The sequence below is a fragment of the Oncorhynchus keta genome, chromosome 34, assembly GCF_023373465.1.
Source record: "Oncorhynchus keta strain PuntledgeMale-10-30-2019 chromosome 34, Oket_V2, whole genome shotgun sequence".
In the NCBI taxonomy this organism is placed as follows: Eukaryota; Metazoa; Chordata; class Actinopteri; order Salmoniformes; family Salmonidae; genus Oncorhynchus; species Oncorhynchus keta.
The window spans coordinates 41380436-41398298 of NC_068454.1; the positions used below are offsets into that span (position 1 = coordinate 41380436).

Here is a 17863-nt window from a genome sequence, read left to right on the forward strand (position 1 = left end):
TCTCTCTCTCCCTCTCTGATCATGCCTAGAATAATGTCTTGTAATGCTTGTTAATGCTTTGCAACTTAAGCTAATGCCATCATTCATTTTTACAATGTAATTACATCTATTTGCCTTTGATAGACAATTCTTATTATTTTCTTGATGCTTTATTCCTGTAACTAAACTATAGTCTCTTGCATATTGCTGAATAGTCTTGATGGAGTCAGATTAACAATGGGCTTTGTTAACATACAAAGTGCATAGTATTATCACAGGTCGCATGTGAAGTACAGTTGAAGTTGGAAGTTTACAAACACTTAGCTTGGAGTCATTAAAACTTGTTTTTCAACCTCTCCAAAAATGTCTTGTTAACGATCTATAGTTTTAGCAAGTCTATTAGGACATCTACTTTATGCATGACACAAGTCATTTTTCCAACAATTGTTTGCAGACAGATTATTTATCATATAATTCACTGTATCACAATTCCAGTGGGTCAGAAGTTTACATACACTAAGTTGATTGTGGCTTTTAGCAGCTTGGAAAATTCCAGAAAATGACATCATAGCTTTAGAAGCTTCTGATAGGCTAATTGACATCATTTGAGTCAATTGGAGGTGCACCTGTTGATGTATTTCAAGGCCTACCTTCAAACTCTGTGCCTCTTTGCTTGACATCATGGGAAAATCAAAAGAAATCGGCCAAAACTTTAGACCTCCACAAGTCTGGTTCATCCTTGGGAGCAATTTCAAAATGCCTAAAGGTACCACGTTCATCTGTACAAACAATAGTACGCAAATATAAACACCATGGGACCACACAGCCTTCATACCACTCAGGAAGGAGACGCGTTCTGTCTCCCAGAGATGAAAGTTATTTGGTGTGAAAAGTGTAAATCAATCCCAGAACAACAGCAAAGAACCTTGTGAAGATGCTGGAGGAAACAGGTACAAATGTATCTATATCAACATAACCCGAAAGGCCGCTCAGCAAGGAAGAAGCCACTGCTCCAAAACCGCAATAAAGAAAGCCAAACTATGGGTTGCAACTGCACATGGGGACAAAGATCATACTTTTTTGAGAAATGTCTTCTGGTCTGATGAAACAAAAATATAACTGTTTGGCCATAATGACCATCATTATGTTTGGAGGAAAAAGGGGGATGCTTGCAAGCCGAAGAACACCATCCCAACCATGAAGCACGGTGGTGGCAGCATCATGTTGTGGGGGTGCTTTGCTGCAGGAGGGACTAGTGCACTTCACAAAATAGTCTTCATCATGAAGCTGGAAAATTATGTGGATATATTGAAGCAACATTTCAAGACATCAGTCAGGAAGTTAAAGCTTGGTCGCAAATGGGTTTTCCAAATGGACAATGATCTCAAGCATACTGCCAAAGTTGTGGCAACATGGCTTAAGGACAAAAAAGTCAAGGTATTGGAGTGGCCATCACGATGCCCTGACCTCAACCCTGTACACAATTTGTGTTTCCTGCCCGTTCAGGCGGTGCTCGGCAGTCGTCGTCACCGTCCTACTAGCCACTACCGATCCCTTTTCGTGTATCTGTTGGTTTTGTCTGATTGGTTTCACCTGTGTGTTGTTTAGTTTATTAGTGTCTGTATATATAGTAGGTTGTCCCGCCCTTGTTTTGTGCGGGATTGTTTATTTGTCATCTATGTCTGTCGGTGTATCTTGTGTTCTTATTCTCCGGTTTGTCTTTTATCCTGTGTTGGATTGTTCACCCTGTGTGTATTGGGTTGACCCTGTTTCTTGTTCACCGGAGAATAAACTTTCATATCGCTATCTGCTCTCTGCGCCTGATTCCACCCACCTTGATTAGACGTGACAGGGAAGCTTGTGGAAGGCTACCCGAAACATTTGACCCAAGTTAAACAATTTAAAGGCAATGCTACCAGATTCTAATTGAGTGTATGTAAACTTCTGACCCACTGGGAATGTGATGAAAGAAATAAAATCTGACATAAATCATTCTCTCTATTATTATTCTGACATTTCACATTGTTAAAATAAAGTGGGGATCCTAACTGACCTAAGACAGGGAATTTTTACGGGGACTAAATGTCAGGAATTGTGAAAAACTGAGTTTAACTGTATTTGGCTAAGGTGTATATGTATGTAAACTTCCGACTTCAACTGTATATATAAAATGCATATACCGTAAGTTCTGGACTATTAAGCGCACCTGAATATAAACTACACCCACTGAATTAAAAAAATATGTATTTTGTACATAAATAAGCCGCACATGTCTATAAGCCGCAGGTGCCTACCGGTACATTGAAACAAATTAACTTTACGCAGCCTTTAAACGAAACACGGCTTGTAACAAAAATAAATAGGCTTTTAAACGAAACACGGCTTGTAACAAAAATAAATAGGCTTTTAAACGAAACACGGCTTGTAACAAAAATAAATAGGCTTTTAAACGAAACACGGATTGTAACAAAAATAAATAGGCTTTAACGAAACACGGCTTGTAACAAAATGTTTAAAAATAGCAGTAAACAGTAGCCTACCAAGAAAGTCATTGGTCACTATCTTTCTCCTTCGGTGTCAGAGTTGAATAGCCTCAGAATTGCTTCATCCGATGTTGGATCGCTGCCCTCTTCAACACGCAGCAGTCCAGCCTTTCGAAACCCGTTGATGATAGTGGATTTTTTGACAATACTCCACGCTGTCAGCAGCTCTATTTCCTTTTCCAACAGCCACATCGATCGCCTTCAACTTGAAAGCTGCATCATATGCATTTATCCGTGTCTTTCCCATGATGAGGGTGACAAAATGACTACCGTAATCAGAATGATGGGAAGTTTGAGCGCGCTCGATTTACGTCACATTATGTGACGGTGCTCAGTTTTTTGGCGGCTTGAATCTTGTGAAAGCGGGAAAAATCCATAGATTTAGCCGTGTCAATGTATAAACCGCGAGGTTCAAAGCGTGGGAAAAAAGTAGCGGCTTATAGCCCGGAAATTACGGTATATCAAATATTACCCCAATACATCTTTTCCATTCAAAACTCCTCAATGATTTAAGAATACGTCCCAAATGACAATCTATTTCCTATAAAGTGCACTACTTTTTACCATAGCAACCCTACCACCCACCACCCCCAAACAGCCCTCGTCAGTAGCTGAAACACCTCCTCTCACCTGCCTGCCAACTCTGTTGTTGTGGAGCCTCATCCTGGCATGGATGTCCTTGTATGTCTCGCGCGAGTCCAGGAAGTCCCTGGAGAACTTCTCCCCAAAGTCCACGTCCGGGCTGCAGCCTCCCCACTCCCAGGAGTCCTGAGGCCCGGGCAGGTCTGCAGGGAAGTGCTCCATGACTCCGTGCACCATGCCCTTCCCCCGGTGGATGGCCTCCAGCTGCAACCGGTTCAGTTTGATGCGGAAAGCCTCCTCATCGCCTCTCCGCTTCTCGTCGCAGCCGCAGGCCTTCAGCTTCCCCATGGAGCAGGCATTGGACACGGCGTGGACCACGCCCGCTGCCGCAATGGCGTATGCAAAGGCGCTCTCTCGGAAACCTACAAGAGATGAAGACAAAAGAAAAGATTAACAATAGAGATACTATCCTGTTATAGTCCTTTTTGATTCCTACTGCACATACAAGTACAGCGCAGTAGATGACTATCTGTGGAGCTATACAGAAGTCCAATGAGCCCTGATGGGCTTTTGAGATACACTGCAGTACCAGTATAAACCCCCACCCTACCTCACAGCACAACAGAGGCAGAAACATCTGGGACAACAGCAATTAAACCCAAACACTTGCATGTCTCCAGGCCCAGGGGCTGAGAGTGAACAAACCCCCACCATCCTTTCAACATAAGGATCTGACGGTGATCATTAACGGGGGTGGAAGTGGCCGGTGGTGGTGCAGCAGATGTGAGCTCCGTATTGTTAATCCCCTTTAAAGCTCTCCCTTTATTGAGCTCTCCAGCATGTTTACAATTAACCTGGCTACTGTCGGAAACCATTTGATCTGCCTGCCAAATCACACACAGCAGCCGCACGGCGTCTCAGCCCTAATCAGGCCAGTATGGGCTGCTCTTGTCATGCCATGCATGTTATGGGTGACGCAGCAAGGCGGAACAAAAAGAAATAGCAGAAAGTTGCCAGTACTAGGGTTTCAAAATTACGTTTTTTCCCCCCAGAAATCCTAGGTTAGAGAATTTCGGATTTCCTGCTTATTGCTTTCTGATTCCTGGGGAATCTTCCAACGGGGATTTCTGGAAAAACCTGGAAAGGTTGGGAAAGTTACCAGAATTTTGCAGCACTTGACAGCACATGCTGTAAGTAAGGCCCACATAAATACATATTATTCTACACATCTCTGACAGAAGGTTCACATGTGTAAAGGCGATTTTGAGGGCCTTGCTCGTGTTGTTCGTGCAGAATCCTAACATTGTTACAGCAACTTAATGCGCCTAGAGTTTCTCTGTCCAGTACTGCCCATTCCAAGGGTTACAGGGTAACATACAGAGCATATTCACCACAGGTGTCTGTCTATACTGTACTCTCCTTAGTGGTGATCAGAGCTAATAGCCTGTAACCATGACTCCCCGAGTTCCTGTAAAACCAGCCCTTCTCAGAATCACTTACAGAAGAGGGGAAAAAAGTTTTTAGAAAATAAACATGTTTAGAACATACTCAAGACTTTAAAGGGGAGATCTGCAGTTGCTACATCCATTTTTAGGCTTATAAATGAATGATAATGTACTAATTGATTCTTGAATATGACTTATCAATGCAGCTTATCTCCAGCTCCAACCCTCAGATTTCGACTGAAACGGGAGGGGAGTACGATTTGGGATTGATTCAACTGCTTTCAGTTTGAGGGGGAAATGATATTACTACAAACAGTCCAAATGTGTTACTATTGTAGAGATGCTCAGTGTTACTTATCCTGTGTTATTTCAACGTGTGATATTTGTAACAATGATCTTCTTGCTTTTTGATGACAAAAAGAAGACATGATCAAGAAAGAATTCGATTGGTCACATTTGTATCATTTAAAAATTCCCAATTGTGACTGTTATTGTTAAATATGTATAGGTATACAGGATCAATTAGAAATTACATTTGGAGTCCAAAAAAAAGTGCCGAAGTTTGAACAAGTCCTAAACTGGCCATGATCCCAGTTCAATGCATATTGGGGCTTGTAAAGAAAGCCTTAAAGAAAAGCATCCCAAGTGTATAGAGGATAGATAAGATATAGTCGATGATGTACCATTGATCATCCCCTATTCACTCACTCATACACACGCACGCACGTACACACGCACACACACACAGTCGTTTTTCCGCCTCTCCAACTCCCCATGATTCCATGGGGGACGGAGGACCGCACTTAGATGCAGCCCAGAGACACAGACATGAAAATGCTGTTTTAGATTTCCTCCCTAGCAGACTGAGGCGAGAGACCTGGAACAAATCAATCTGACAAATAATTTAAAGTGAGAGGCACGCCCGGCTGAACTGATGGCTGAGGAAGTGGGAAAATGAATGAAAGATTAAAGAAAACTGTCACTTTGCGTTACAGAAACCAACTAAACAGGTTTATGTATTACCATTGAGAGTTGGGAAAGTGCTGTGAGCCAATTCACAGCACTTGCACTGACAGAGAGTAAAAGCATTAGCCGGGCCCCGAGAAGGCTCACTTTATGTGTCTCACTGGCTTTTTAGCCTAGTTTTAATTCAGACTAACGTAGAAATATGGCCCCATAAAGTATGTCAGAATAAATCAACAAGCAGATACATGTTTGAGGTAAAGCGGATATGTTTCCTGTAGTAAAATGAGATATCCAAACAAACAATTGGATAGGGCATGCATAATATGCTGCATTCGCAAAATCCACTCATAAAAGCTTCGAAACTAAAACTTGCATTAGCTTTAATAGCGTCATACCCGTCATTTCGCTACTGTATTTCCTACTGTATAACTTGCTGACGTAAGTACAAGAAAATATATTTCATATAATGCAACCATGTCACGAAATATTCATTCAAAGTATGCATTTCTTAGCGGATGAATCAACTCATTTGAAAACGTTTGTTTTTGCCTCAGGCAAAACATACCCATCCATAACCAAACGCCAGAGATCTAACAACAAACGCTGTGTGTAGAGTGAATGAGTAAAAAGGGGACATGTGGGATAGGTCCCAAATGGTATCCTATGCCCTTCATAGGGTAATACGTTTTTCAAGTAAGGGCACTGTAGGGAACAGTGCACTATAGGGAATAGGGTGCCATTTGGGATGCAGGTATGGGAATCAGAAGCACCATTTTTTTTTAACTCAGGAGGGGTCCCTACCCCGTACTGTCTGTTAGGTGACTCACCTCGTTTGAAAACCACACTATCGTATGGGATCTTGTTCCTGGTCTCCAGGCTGGAGCAGTTCCACCTGTGTCCTCTGAACTGGTGCTGGCACTCATGGATGGCGATCTGGATGCCTTGGATGGCCGAGGCGGTGACGTCGGGGTTTCTCATGCACACCTCCAGTTGTCTGTGGTTCAGTCCAGGCAGGGTCAAGCACACGGTGTTAGCATTGAGAATGGGGTCGATATTGGGGATCTTCAGCCCAAGAATCTTGTTGGAATCTACCCTGGAACACAGAAGGTTTGATGTTAAGGTGTGTCTGTACTGTAGCACATGATTGATACTTCTGTGGCATGTAAATCATGTGTAACAACTGTCATTTACATGACAGGAGTCGGGTGTTTTACAGTATTACACTTCTGAGAGTTTAAGATTGTAAATTGTTTCTGACAGTATTGACTCATGAAGTAGTCGAAGGTCGAAAAGTGGCACGTTGTACATTGAGGAAATGAAAAATTCAGTTTTAATGATTTTATTGTTATGCATTCTAAAATATATTGCCTGTTGCACACACACACACACACGCTCACACACGTGCACACACACACACATACGCACATGGGGGCGCGAGCACACACACCAGTCAAGCTCAGGAAGTTCATTGCATAAATATCCATTTGTGCAACCATTCATATTGCCAGAGTTGTTACTGTAATGCCAGGACTGATCAAAGAAACATGTTTCTGAAATGTCATTGATAAAATAACAGATTGCATTTCCACAACTCATTGTGCCATGTCTCAAAGCACTCTGTGACATCAAACCTTAAGTCCCGCAGTCTGATATTGAATGAAGGGGCATGTCACCAGAGAGGATGGACACCATGTTAACAGGAATGGAAAATAGACACTCAGGTCAAACGTGGCGCGATAACTTTTTAGAGTCATTGAAAAATCCTAAGAGCAAATTCACATCACTTTGAGTAGAAAAGTACTTGGGAACATTTATGTAAATCATGAAAGAAATGTAGTCTGTCTGTGATACTGCATCCTCATCAGTAAAACAGTTACGCAGAAGTAAACATTTGATATCCCTTTAAATCAATTTTGGGTTATTACAATAGCCTAAGCAGGATACCTACACTGACCCAGTGTGGAACAAAGATCGTTTTTTGTTTGTCGTTGCTGACATCTCCTAAAAATCTCCATGTGCATTACATTATCATGCAAAGAGTCTGATCTTTATGACAGTAAAGTTAGTCACCACGTCAATAATATGATACGCATTATTCAGTTGTGACAAACTCATGTAATGCTAAATGAACATGATTTGTGAAGTTAAAGTTATTCGGAGTTATTTATTGTACAGTACTTAATTGCACAATATGATTTGTGAACAAGAGCAATGCCTACAATGAACCCATAGTGATTGTGCCAACATAGACTAGAGTAGAGTGTAAACTGTAGCTAGGTGCTGCTGCAAAATGTAAATAAAATCACAGCCGAAAATAATGTGGCAACTGTAGGTTGTATTGTGGTGCAAACTTTAGATGAACTCGGGAACATTCATTATTTCATTAACTTGTGAGTACACCAGCAAAAGTAAAAGACGACTATTCAAAGAAATCTTCAGGTAAAAAAAATATTGAAGTAAGCAAATGAAACTTCTCAACTCACCTTTGGTTGAACATAGTGATTGCAATCACTAGACATATTAGGCGGCAGAACGAGAAATCCATTGTGTCGCTTGTTTTTGACAAAAGATATTAAATGACATAGAGCGGTGTATAACAAGTTATATGTCCCTCTAATATCTGTCCACTCCAGAGTTCCGGGGGACGCGCTTTGAGGATGACAGGTCTTGAGCTCAAGTATGGATCTGATTTGAGAACTGATACAAGACTGACAAAGTGCTGGACGTACCAAACGACTGCAGGACAAGTCATTCAAAGAACGACACTCGTTTGACTGCACTATCTGTCAACTTATTGAATGAAGATAATAAGTTGGAAGAGAGACGACTAAACACTCTTCCATGCTATCGCACATCTGCACAATTGTACGACAGCTCCGCCAAGATATTTGCATTGGAATACATCCGAAAGTCGTGGGTGTACTAACAGCGCGCTATCTGGAGTCTCGTTGACTTGTGATGATTTGATTATACTGATAGCATTTCTAAACTACACCACTTAGCACTTTGCCAGCCCACCTCTACGTCACTCAGAGTAACTAATAGCGGCAGAGGAGGACAACCCACCGACTGGGCACACACTGGTTGAATCAATGTTGTTTCCACATCATTTTAACACAATAATGTTGAACCAACGTGGAATAGATGCTGAATGTATGTCTGTGCCCAGTAGGCACTGGGCATAAACTGGTTGAATCAACGTTGTTTCAACTTAATTTGTTAATGTATTGTGACATGGAAAATACATTGGATTTGCAAAACGTCATGCATTTAAAATGTTGTTTTGAGGGTGAAATTTCAACCACAGTGTTATGTCATCATGGTAACCAATTTTCAACATGTTGTTTTGAGGGTAAATTTGAAACAATGTCAGATCTGGAACATTATATCCACTATCAGAAAAAAAACTATAGGCTGGGCAGCACCTCCTACTGGGGAGTTGATCTAAGAATTTATAAATCTTATATCAATTATTCTATTTAGGCCTATATTCATGGATTTTCACTGAGAAATGTGCTAGCTAATGACAGACAACACTGCCATTTGTCTGAAGTAAATTTGACAACATGATGATAACAGCAAAGTTGTTTCCGGCTAAATATGTGCCTACTTCCGCAAAGTCATTGTAGTCCCCGAGGTCCTATAATGTCATTTAGAGAACACAGCCATTAGCCCACGTTCTACTTTTGAGCATCATATGTGGGTTTAAGGAGTCTGCAGAATATTGATAACATTGGCAACTATGCGACCGAGTGATGGGGGTGCAACCCATGAATAGCATTTGCGAAGTCATCAGCCGCTATTGCTTCAATTCAACTCAGGGTTCAACTAAAAATAGACTAAACATATTGGCCAAGGATTTCAAGCTTTGGTTGATTTCAAATGTAATCTTCAAGTTAACAATGAATGTGTTGGATTCACGTCTCCATCGCAGCTGAAACAAATCTAAGTTAAAGAATAGGACTGAATCAAATCAAACTTTATTTAAAAGTGCATTTAAAAGTTTGATTTCATTCGATTTGGTCCTATTCCTTCACCTTTGGCCGATGGATGGAGACGTGAATTGAACGTCTCGATTGTTCATTTGTAGACAAACTGGATATTAAATTGTGAATTGTGTCAAAATCTAAAGTTGTTCAAAGCCATTGTGATATTACTCATCTTGGGCTTTTACGAGAGTGGGAAAAATATATATATATATATTTTTTTTTTATTTTTTTTTTTTAAATTCCCACTCGTAAAAGCCCAAGATGAGTAATATCACAATGGCTTTTTTATATAAATAATAACATTTAGCCACCAGTGTATTCTGGCAATTGAAGTCACAACATGAGTTCATATGGTCTGAACTAGGGGGGCTCTATAAGTCTGGGGGTAGTTATACTCTATTGCAAAGGTATCCCACTATCTTCTTCATACTGCTGCAGTCAACCACCACTGTGAGCCATTACAACTGAGTCACTATTCTGCTATAGTACTCATATATTGCTTTCCTCAGGTCAGATTCATTACAGTGGACACATTTCCTCTCTGAGAATGAATAGCAAGATGTTGCAAGCTCAAGAAAAACAAAAAAATACTGCTTCCATCTGGTGAGCTGGGGGTTTTCTGCCAAGCAGAACTGCTGTCAGGATTCTAACACACAGAGCCTAATTGTTTCCCATTGTTCACTGGGTAATACATTTCCTGTTCAATTAAATGTATCATAAGTGACATGGGGGGAAAAAATGGTTTTGTCCTAATTCAGCCAAGTGTACTTCTAACTTACAAAATGAGTTGCTTTACTCAAATGACTCGAGGCAACCGGTTTCCTGAAATCGTCAGTGTCCTGTCCTGACACACTGTATTCATATTGCAGGATAGGCCCTATATATTCACTCATTTGAATACTCCCCAATATTGTTTATTGCCAGTTCTAATGACACGTCCCACCTCTTCTGTCCACCTATCAGTGTCTTGATGTAACAGTGACTTCAGAAAGTATTCACACCCCTTGACTTTCTCCACATTTTGTCACGTTAAAGCCTGAATTTGAAACTGATTAAATTGAGATTCTGTGTCACTGATCAACACACAGTACCCCGTAATGCCAAAGTGGAATTTAGTTTTAAAAATTTTTTACAAATGAATTTGGAATGAAAAGCTCAAATGTCTTGAGTTAATAAGTATTCAACCCCTTTGTTATGGCAAGCCTAAATGAGTACAGAAGTAAACATTTTCTGAACAAGTTACATAATAAGTAGCATGAACTCATAGTGGTTAACATGATTTTTGAATGACTATCTCATCTCTGTACCACACACATGCAATTATCTGTAAGGTCCCTCAGTCGGGAAGTGAATTTCAAACACAGATCCAACCACAAAGACCAGGAAGGTTTTCCAATGCCTCGTAAAGAAGGGCACCTATTGGTAGATGGGTAAAACTAAAAAAGCAGACAATAAATATCTCTTTGAAGATGGTGACAGGTAAACAGTGAGGATGGATCAACAACATTGTAGTTACTCCACAATACTAACCGAAATGACAGAGTGAAAGGAAGCCTGCACAGAATATAAGGCACTAAAGTAATACTGCAACAAATGTGGCAAAGAAATTCACTTTTTGTCCTGAGTACAACACATTATGTTTGGGGAAAATCCAACACAACACATCTCTAAGTATCACTTTTCATATTTTCAAGCATGGTAGTGCCTGCATCATGTTTTGGGTATGCTTGTCATCAGCAAGGACTACAGAGTTTTTTTTAGGATAAAAATAAATGTAATAGAGCTAAGTGCAGGCAAAATCCTAGAGGAAAATCTGTTTCCGTCTGCTTTCCAACAGACACAGGGAGACAAATTCACCTTTCAGCAGGACAATAACCTGCAACAGAAGGCCAAATATACACTGGAAATGCTTACCAACGAGACATTGAATGTTCCTGAGTTGCCTAGTTACAGTTTTGACTTACACTACCAGTCAAAAGTTTGGACACACCTACTCATTCAAGGATTTTTTATTTTTTTTAAACGATTTTCTACATTGTAGAATAATAGTGAAGACATCTAGACTATTAAATAACACAAATTGAATAATTTAGTAACCAAAAAAGTGTAACTAATTATTTAAAGTTGCCACACTTTGCCTTGATGACAGATTTGCACCCTCTTGGCATTCTCTCAAACAGCTTCATGAGGTAGTCACCTGGAAATGCATTTCATTTAACAGGTGTGCCTTGTTAAAAGTTAATATGTGGAATTTCTTTCCTTCTTAATCGTTATTTTTATTAGTATTTTTGTTGTTGTTGTATTTCTCATTTAAATATATATACGCAACCGTTCAAACGTTTGGTGTCACTTAGAAATGTCCTTGTTTTTGAAAGAAAAGCTATTTTTTTTTGTCTATTAACATAACATAAAATTGATCAGAGATAGTGTTGACATTGTTCATGTTTTAAATGACTATTGCAGCTGGAAATTGCAGTTTTTTTATGGAATATCTACATAGGCGTACGGAGGCCCATTATCAGCAACCATCACTCCTGTGTTCCAATGGCACGTTGTGTTAGCTAATCCAAGTTAATCATTTTAAAAGGCTAGTTGATCATTAGAAAACCCTTTTCCAATTATGTTAGCACAGATGAAAACTGATGTTCTGATTAAAGAAGCAATAAAATGGTCCTTCCTTAAACGAGTTGAGTATCTGGAGCATCAGTATTTGTGGGTTCGATTACAGGCTCAAAATGGCCAGAAACAAAGACCTTTCTTCTGAAACAGAGCAAACTGTCTCTAACCAGAATAGAAAGAGGAGTGGGAGGCCCCGGTGCACAACTGAGCAAGAGGACAAGTACATTAGAGTGTCTAGTTTGAGAGGGGGGGAATCTCCCATGAACTTTGAGTGGGAGATTTGAGTGCATTGTTGATTAGATAGCAGAAAGGATGCTATGGTAACTCTCACTATCGAATGTCTCTTTTCTCAAAATCATCTCCCTCCCCATCTGAAAATTGGCAGATGTGAAAAAAGAAACATATTAGAATAGAATAACTTATTAGAATTGAATTGAATAGCTTTAACCCCAACCCTAACCCTTATTATGGTAATAGATTTACATTACGTTTGCACTACATGTACATTAACAATACTGTATTTGCAACTGCAATTGCAACAAATAATCTGCTCAGACCCCAACCAAGGAACATCAAAAGTCGTGCTATAAATTCACAGACAACACAAAGATTCCTTGATGCCCTTCCAGACTCCCTCTGCCTACCCAAGGACGCCAGAGGACAAAAATCCGTTAACCACCTAACTGAGGATCTCAATTTAACCTTGCGCAATACCCTAGATGCAGTTGCACCCCTAAAAACTAAAAAATGTCTCATAAGAAACTAGCTCCCTGGTACACAGAAAATACCCGAGCTCTGAAGCAAGCTTCCAGAAAATTGGAACGGAAATGGCGCCACACCAAACTGGAAGTCTTCCGACTAGCTTGGAAGGACGGTACCCTGCAGTACCGAAGAGCCCTTACTGCTGCTCGATCGTCCTATTTTTCTAACTTAATTGAGGAAAATAAGAACAATCCGAAATTCCTTTTTGATACTGTGGCAAAGCTAACTAAAAGCAGCATTCCCCAAGAGAGGATGACTTTCACTTTAGCAGTGATAAATTCATGAACTTCTTTGAGGAAAAGATTATGATTATTAGAAAGCAAATTACGGACTCCTCTTTAAACCTGCGTATTCCTCCAAACCTCAGTTGTCCTGAGTCTGCACAACTCTGCCAGGACCTAGGATCAAGAGAGACGCTCAAGTGTTTTAGTACTATATCTCTTGACACAATGATGAAAATAATCATGGCCTCTAAACCTTCAAGCTGTATACTGGACCCTATTCCAACTAAACTACTGAAAGAGCTGCTTCCTGTGCTTGGCCCTCCTATGTTGAACATAATAAACGGCTCTCTATCCACTGGATGTGTACCAAACTCACTAAAAGTGGCAGTAATAAAGCCTCTCTTGAAAAAGCCAAACCTTGACCCAGAAAATATAAAAAACTATCGGCCTATATCGAATCTTCCATTCCTCTCAAAGATTTTAGAGAAGGCTGTTGCGCAGCAACTCACTGCCTTCCTGAAGACAAACAATGTATACGAAATGCTTCAGTCTGGTTTTAGACCCCATCATAGCACTGAGACGGCACTTGTGAAGGTGGTAAATGACATTTTAATGGCATCGGACCGAGGCTCTGCATCTGTCCTCGTGCTCCTAGACCTTAGTGCTGCTTTTGATACCATCGATCACCACATTCTTTTGGAGAGATTGGAAACCCAAATTGGTCTACACGGACATGTTCTGGCCTGGTTTAGGTCTTATCTGTCGGAAAGATATCAGTTTGTCTCTGTGAATGGTTTGTCCTCTGACAAATCAACTGTACATTTCGGTGTTCCTCAAGGTTCTGTTTTAGGACCACTATTGTTTTCAATATATATTACACCTCTTGGGGATGTTATTCGAAAACATAATGTAAACTTTCACTGCTATGCGGATGACACACAGCTGTACATTTCAATGAAACATGGTGAAGCCCCAAAATTGCCCTCGCTAGAAGCATGTGTTTCAGACATAAGGAAGTGGATGGCTGCAAACTTTCTACTATTAAACTCGGACAAAACAGAGATGCTTGTTCTAGGTCCCAAGAAACAAAGAGATCTTCTGTTGAATCTGACAATTAATCTTAATGGTTGTAAAGTCGTCTCAAATAAAACTGTGAAGGACCTCGGCGTTACTCTGGACCCTGATCTCTCTTTTGAAGAACATATCAAGACCATTTCGAGGACAGCTTTTTTCCATCTACGTAACATTGCAAAAATCAGAAACTTTCTGTCCAAAATGATGCAGAAAAATTAATCCATGCTTTTGTCACTTCTAGGTTAGACTACTGCAATGCTCTATTTTCCGGCTACCCGGATAAAGCACTAAATAAACTTCAGTTAGTGCTAAATACGGCTGCTAGAATCCTGACTAGAACCAAAAAATTTGATCATATTACTCCAGTGCTAGCCTCTCTACACTGGCTTCCTGTCAAAGCAAGGGCTGATTTCAAGGTTTTACTGCTAACCTACAAAGCATTACATGGGCTTGCTCCTACCTACCTCTCTGATTTGGTCCTGCCGTACATACCTACACGTACGCTACGGTCACAAGACGCAGGCCTCCTAATTGTCCCTAGAATTTCTAAGCAAACAGCTGGAGGCAGGGCTTTCTCCTATAGAGCTCCATTTTTATGGAACGGTCTGCCTACCCATGTCAGAGACGCAAACTCGGTCTCAACCTTTAAGTCTTTACTGAAGACTCATCTCTTCAGTGGGTCATATGATTGAGTGTAGTCTGGCCCAGGAGTGGGAAGGTGAACGGAAAGGCTCTGGAGCAACGAACCGCCCTTGCTGTCTCTGCCTGGCCGGTTCCCCTCTTTCCACTGGGATTCTCTGCCTCTAACCCTGTTACGGGGCTGAGTCAATGGCTTGCTGGGGCTCTCTCGTGCCGTCCCTGGGGGGGTGCGTCACCTGGGTGGGTTGATTCACTGTTGTGGTCGGCCTGTCTGGGTTGCCCCCTTGGGTTGTACCGTGGCGGAGATCTTTGTGGGCTATACTCGGCCTTGTCTCAGGATGGTGAGTTGGTGGTTGAAGATATCCCTCTAGTGGTGTGGGGGCTGTGCTTTGGCAAAGTGGGTGGGGTTATATCCTTCCTGTTTGGCCCTGTCCGGGGTGTCCTCGGATGGGGCCACAGTGTCTCCTGACCCCTCCTGTCTCAGCCTCCAGTATTTATGCTGCAGTAGTTTATGTGTCGGGGGCTAGGGTCAGTTTGTTATATCTGGAGTACTTCTCCTGTCCTATTCGGTGTCCTGTGTGAATCTAAGTGTGCGTTCTCTAATTCTCTCCTTCTCTCTTTCTTTCTCTCTCTCGGAGGACCTGAGCCCTAGGACCATGCCCCAGGACTACCTGACATGATGACTCCTTGCTGTCCCCAGTCCACCTGGCCATGCTGCTGCTCCAGTTTCAACTGGCCTGGGCCCTAGGACCATGTCCCAGGACTACCTGACATGAGGACTCCTTGCTGTCCCCAGTCCACCTGGCCATGCTCCTGCTCCAGTTTCAACTGTTCTGCCTTACTATTATTCAACCATGCTGGGTCATTTATGAACATTTGAACATCTTGGCCACGTTCTGTTATAATCTCCACCCGGCACAGCCAAAGAGGACTGGCCACCCCACATATGCTCTCTCTAATTCTCTCTTTCTTTCTCTCTCTCTCGGAGGACCTGAGCCCTAGGACAGTGCCCCAGGACTACCTGACATGATGGCTCCTTGCTGTCCCCATTCCACCTGACTGCTGCTGCTCCAGTTTCAACTGTTCTGCCTTATTATTATTCGACCATGCTGGTCATTTATGAACATTTGAACATCTTGGTCATGTTCTGTTATAATCTCTACCCGGCACAGCCAGAAGAGGACTGGCCACCCCACATAGCCCGGTTCCTCTCTAGGTTTCTTCCTAGGTTTTGGCCTTTCTAGGGAGTTTTTCCTAGCCACCGTGCTTTTACACCTGCATTGTTTGCTGTTTGGGGTTTTAGGCTGGGTTTCTGTACAGCACTTTGAGATATCAGCTGATGTACGAAGGGCTATATAAATAAATTTGATTTGATTTGATTTGATTTATTTACAGCATTAACAGTTTTAGCAGATATATACAGCACTATGTTGCTGAGGAAACTGTCCGCTGAAAGCTCAAAAGCTCATGCCAAGTTCATGTTTCTTGGAGAGTTTTGTAAAGGAATGAGAAGAAGTTTAGCCAATTACAACAATTTCACAGACTAATAGGTAAATACTTGAGAGTACATCAAGAGAGGTGGAGAAACTACAAGACAAACTATGTTGAAAAGAACACAGAGAACACTCTCCACTTATAGGAGCATGCAGACAAATAATAGCTAAGAGTTGGAGGAATAATCAGTGTTTGGAATGGATCTGTATTATTACAATTTAATCAAAATAAGAGAAAGTCACGGTTCATGAGATTGAACTCATGGGCTAATGCAGGACTATTAGAGGATTGAGAAATAAACTTCTACAATAGGCCTACATCTCAGACAATTGCAGTGGGCTATAGATCCGGACCAGTACTTTGGTCAATACTTCTGCCTGCCTGTTTTTATTTCCATAGTAACAACCACCATAGAAATTTAGTGATTGTTGTACAGAAAGATTGTGCTGAATTTTTATTTTAAAAAAAAGAGACTTACAGTATACCAGGGCTCTGTAATGCCGGGAATGAACTTCTTTAAAGTCTTAAGCCAAGACCTTATAAAAAAAATGTTGTAAACAGGTTGATTATTGAAACTGCACTGTTAAACTGATGCAAGGTGCAACAGAAAGGTTAGGCCGACCTTGTTATTCCTTTTTATCTGTGTTGCAATCTTCTGGGTGGAAGAACAGTATGGTTTTAATCAATTAACGAGTCATTGCGGTACAACAAAAAATAGTTTGGGGATGAGTGAAACCTTATTTAGGACCGTCATTAACGACTCACAGAAGGTACACTAATCTGTCGCCTCGGGGAGACTTTAAATTTAGCAAAACTTTTCGTGGGCTGTTGAAAAATGGGGCGGGCTTTGTTTCGATGTTAGCGAGAGAGGCGGGAAGGGTGGTGAAATGAGCCAGAGAGAGTGTGGTGTCTATGCACTACTCTACATGTTTATTTATCTGGAAAGGACATACTGGAGGTCAGGCTGAAATAGGGTGTGTTGTAAATGGCAGCCTATTCCTATGTAGTGCGCTAATTGTGAGTCCTAAAAATCGAATCAAAATCAAAGTTTACTGGTCACGTACACAGATTTGAAGTGCAGTAACAGCTAGCAATAAAAAACAAAACAATAAACACATAATCCAGAAAAATATCAAAATAAGTTGAGGATGAGCCATGACTAGAATACAGTATCTACATGTAAAGTGGGTGAAACAGCATGTAACCGTTATTAAAGTGACCAGTGTTAAATGACTATGTACATAGGGCAGCAGTTTATAAGGTGCAGGGTAGAGTATCGGGTGGTAGCCGGCGAGAACAGTGACTAAGGTTCAGGGCAGAGTACTGGGCGTAGGCTGGCTAGTGGTGACTGTTTAACAGTCTGATGGCCTGGAGATAGAAGCTGTTTTTCAGTCTCTCGGTCCCAGCTTTGATGCACCTTCACTGTCTCTGCCTGAGGTCCTATGGGCTCTATTGTCAGGCATATGTGTATAGGTGGCAGGGAAGTCAGGCGCAGGAGAGTCAAACGGAGTGTAAAATGGAGTCTTTTAATAATATCCTAGTAACAT

General features: G+C 41.3%; 1 protein-coding gene across 2 annotated transcripts in view; it reads right to left on the bottom strand.

Annotated features, from left to right (window-relative positions):
- Nucleotides 1–8773, bottom strand: part of LOC118367143 (protein Wnt-10a-like) — a 28642-nt gene extending 19869 nt beyond the window's left edge. For both annotated transcript variants that reach the window (XR_008090223.1, XM_035750226.2), the window contains exons 1-3: nucleotides 7999–8773; nucleotides 6343–6608; nucleotides 3153–3526 (exon numbers count right to left, since the gene is read on the bottom strand). Coding sequence is in view for 1 of the 2 variants with exons in the window: in XM_035750226.2 (XP_035606119.1) it covers nucleotides 3153–3526; nucleotides 6343–6608; nucleotides 7999–8060 (702 nt within the window). In the remaining variant the exon portion in view is untranslated. The remainder of the gene's footprint in view (nucleotides 1–3152; nucleotides 3527–6342; nucleotides 6609–7998) is intronic.
- Between the last annotated feature and the right edge of the window lie 9090 nt (nucleotides 8774–17863).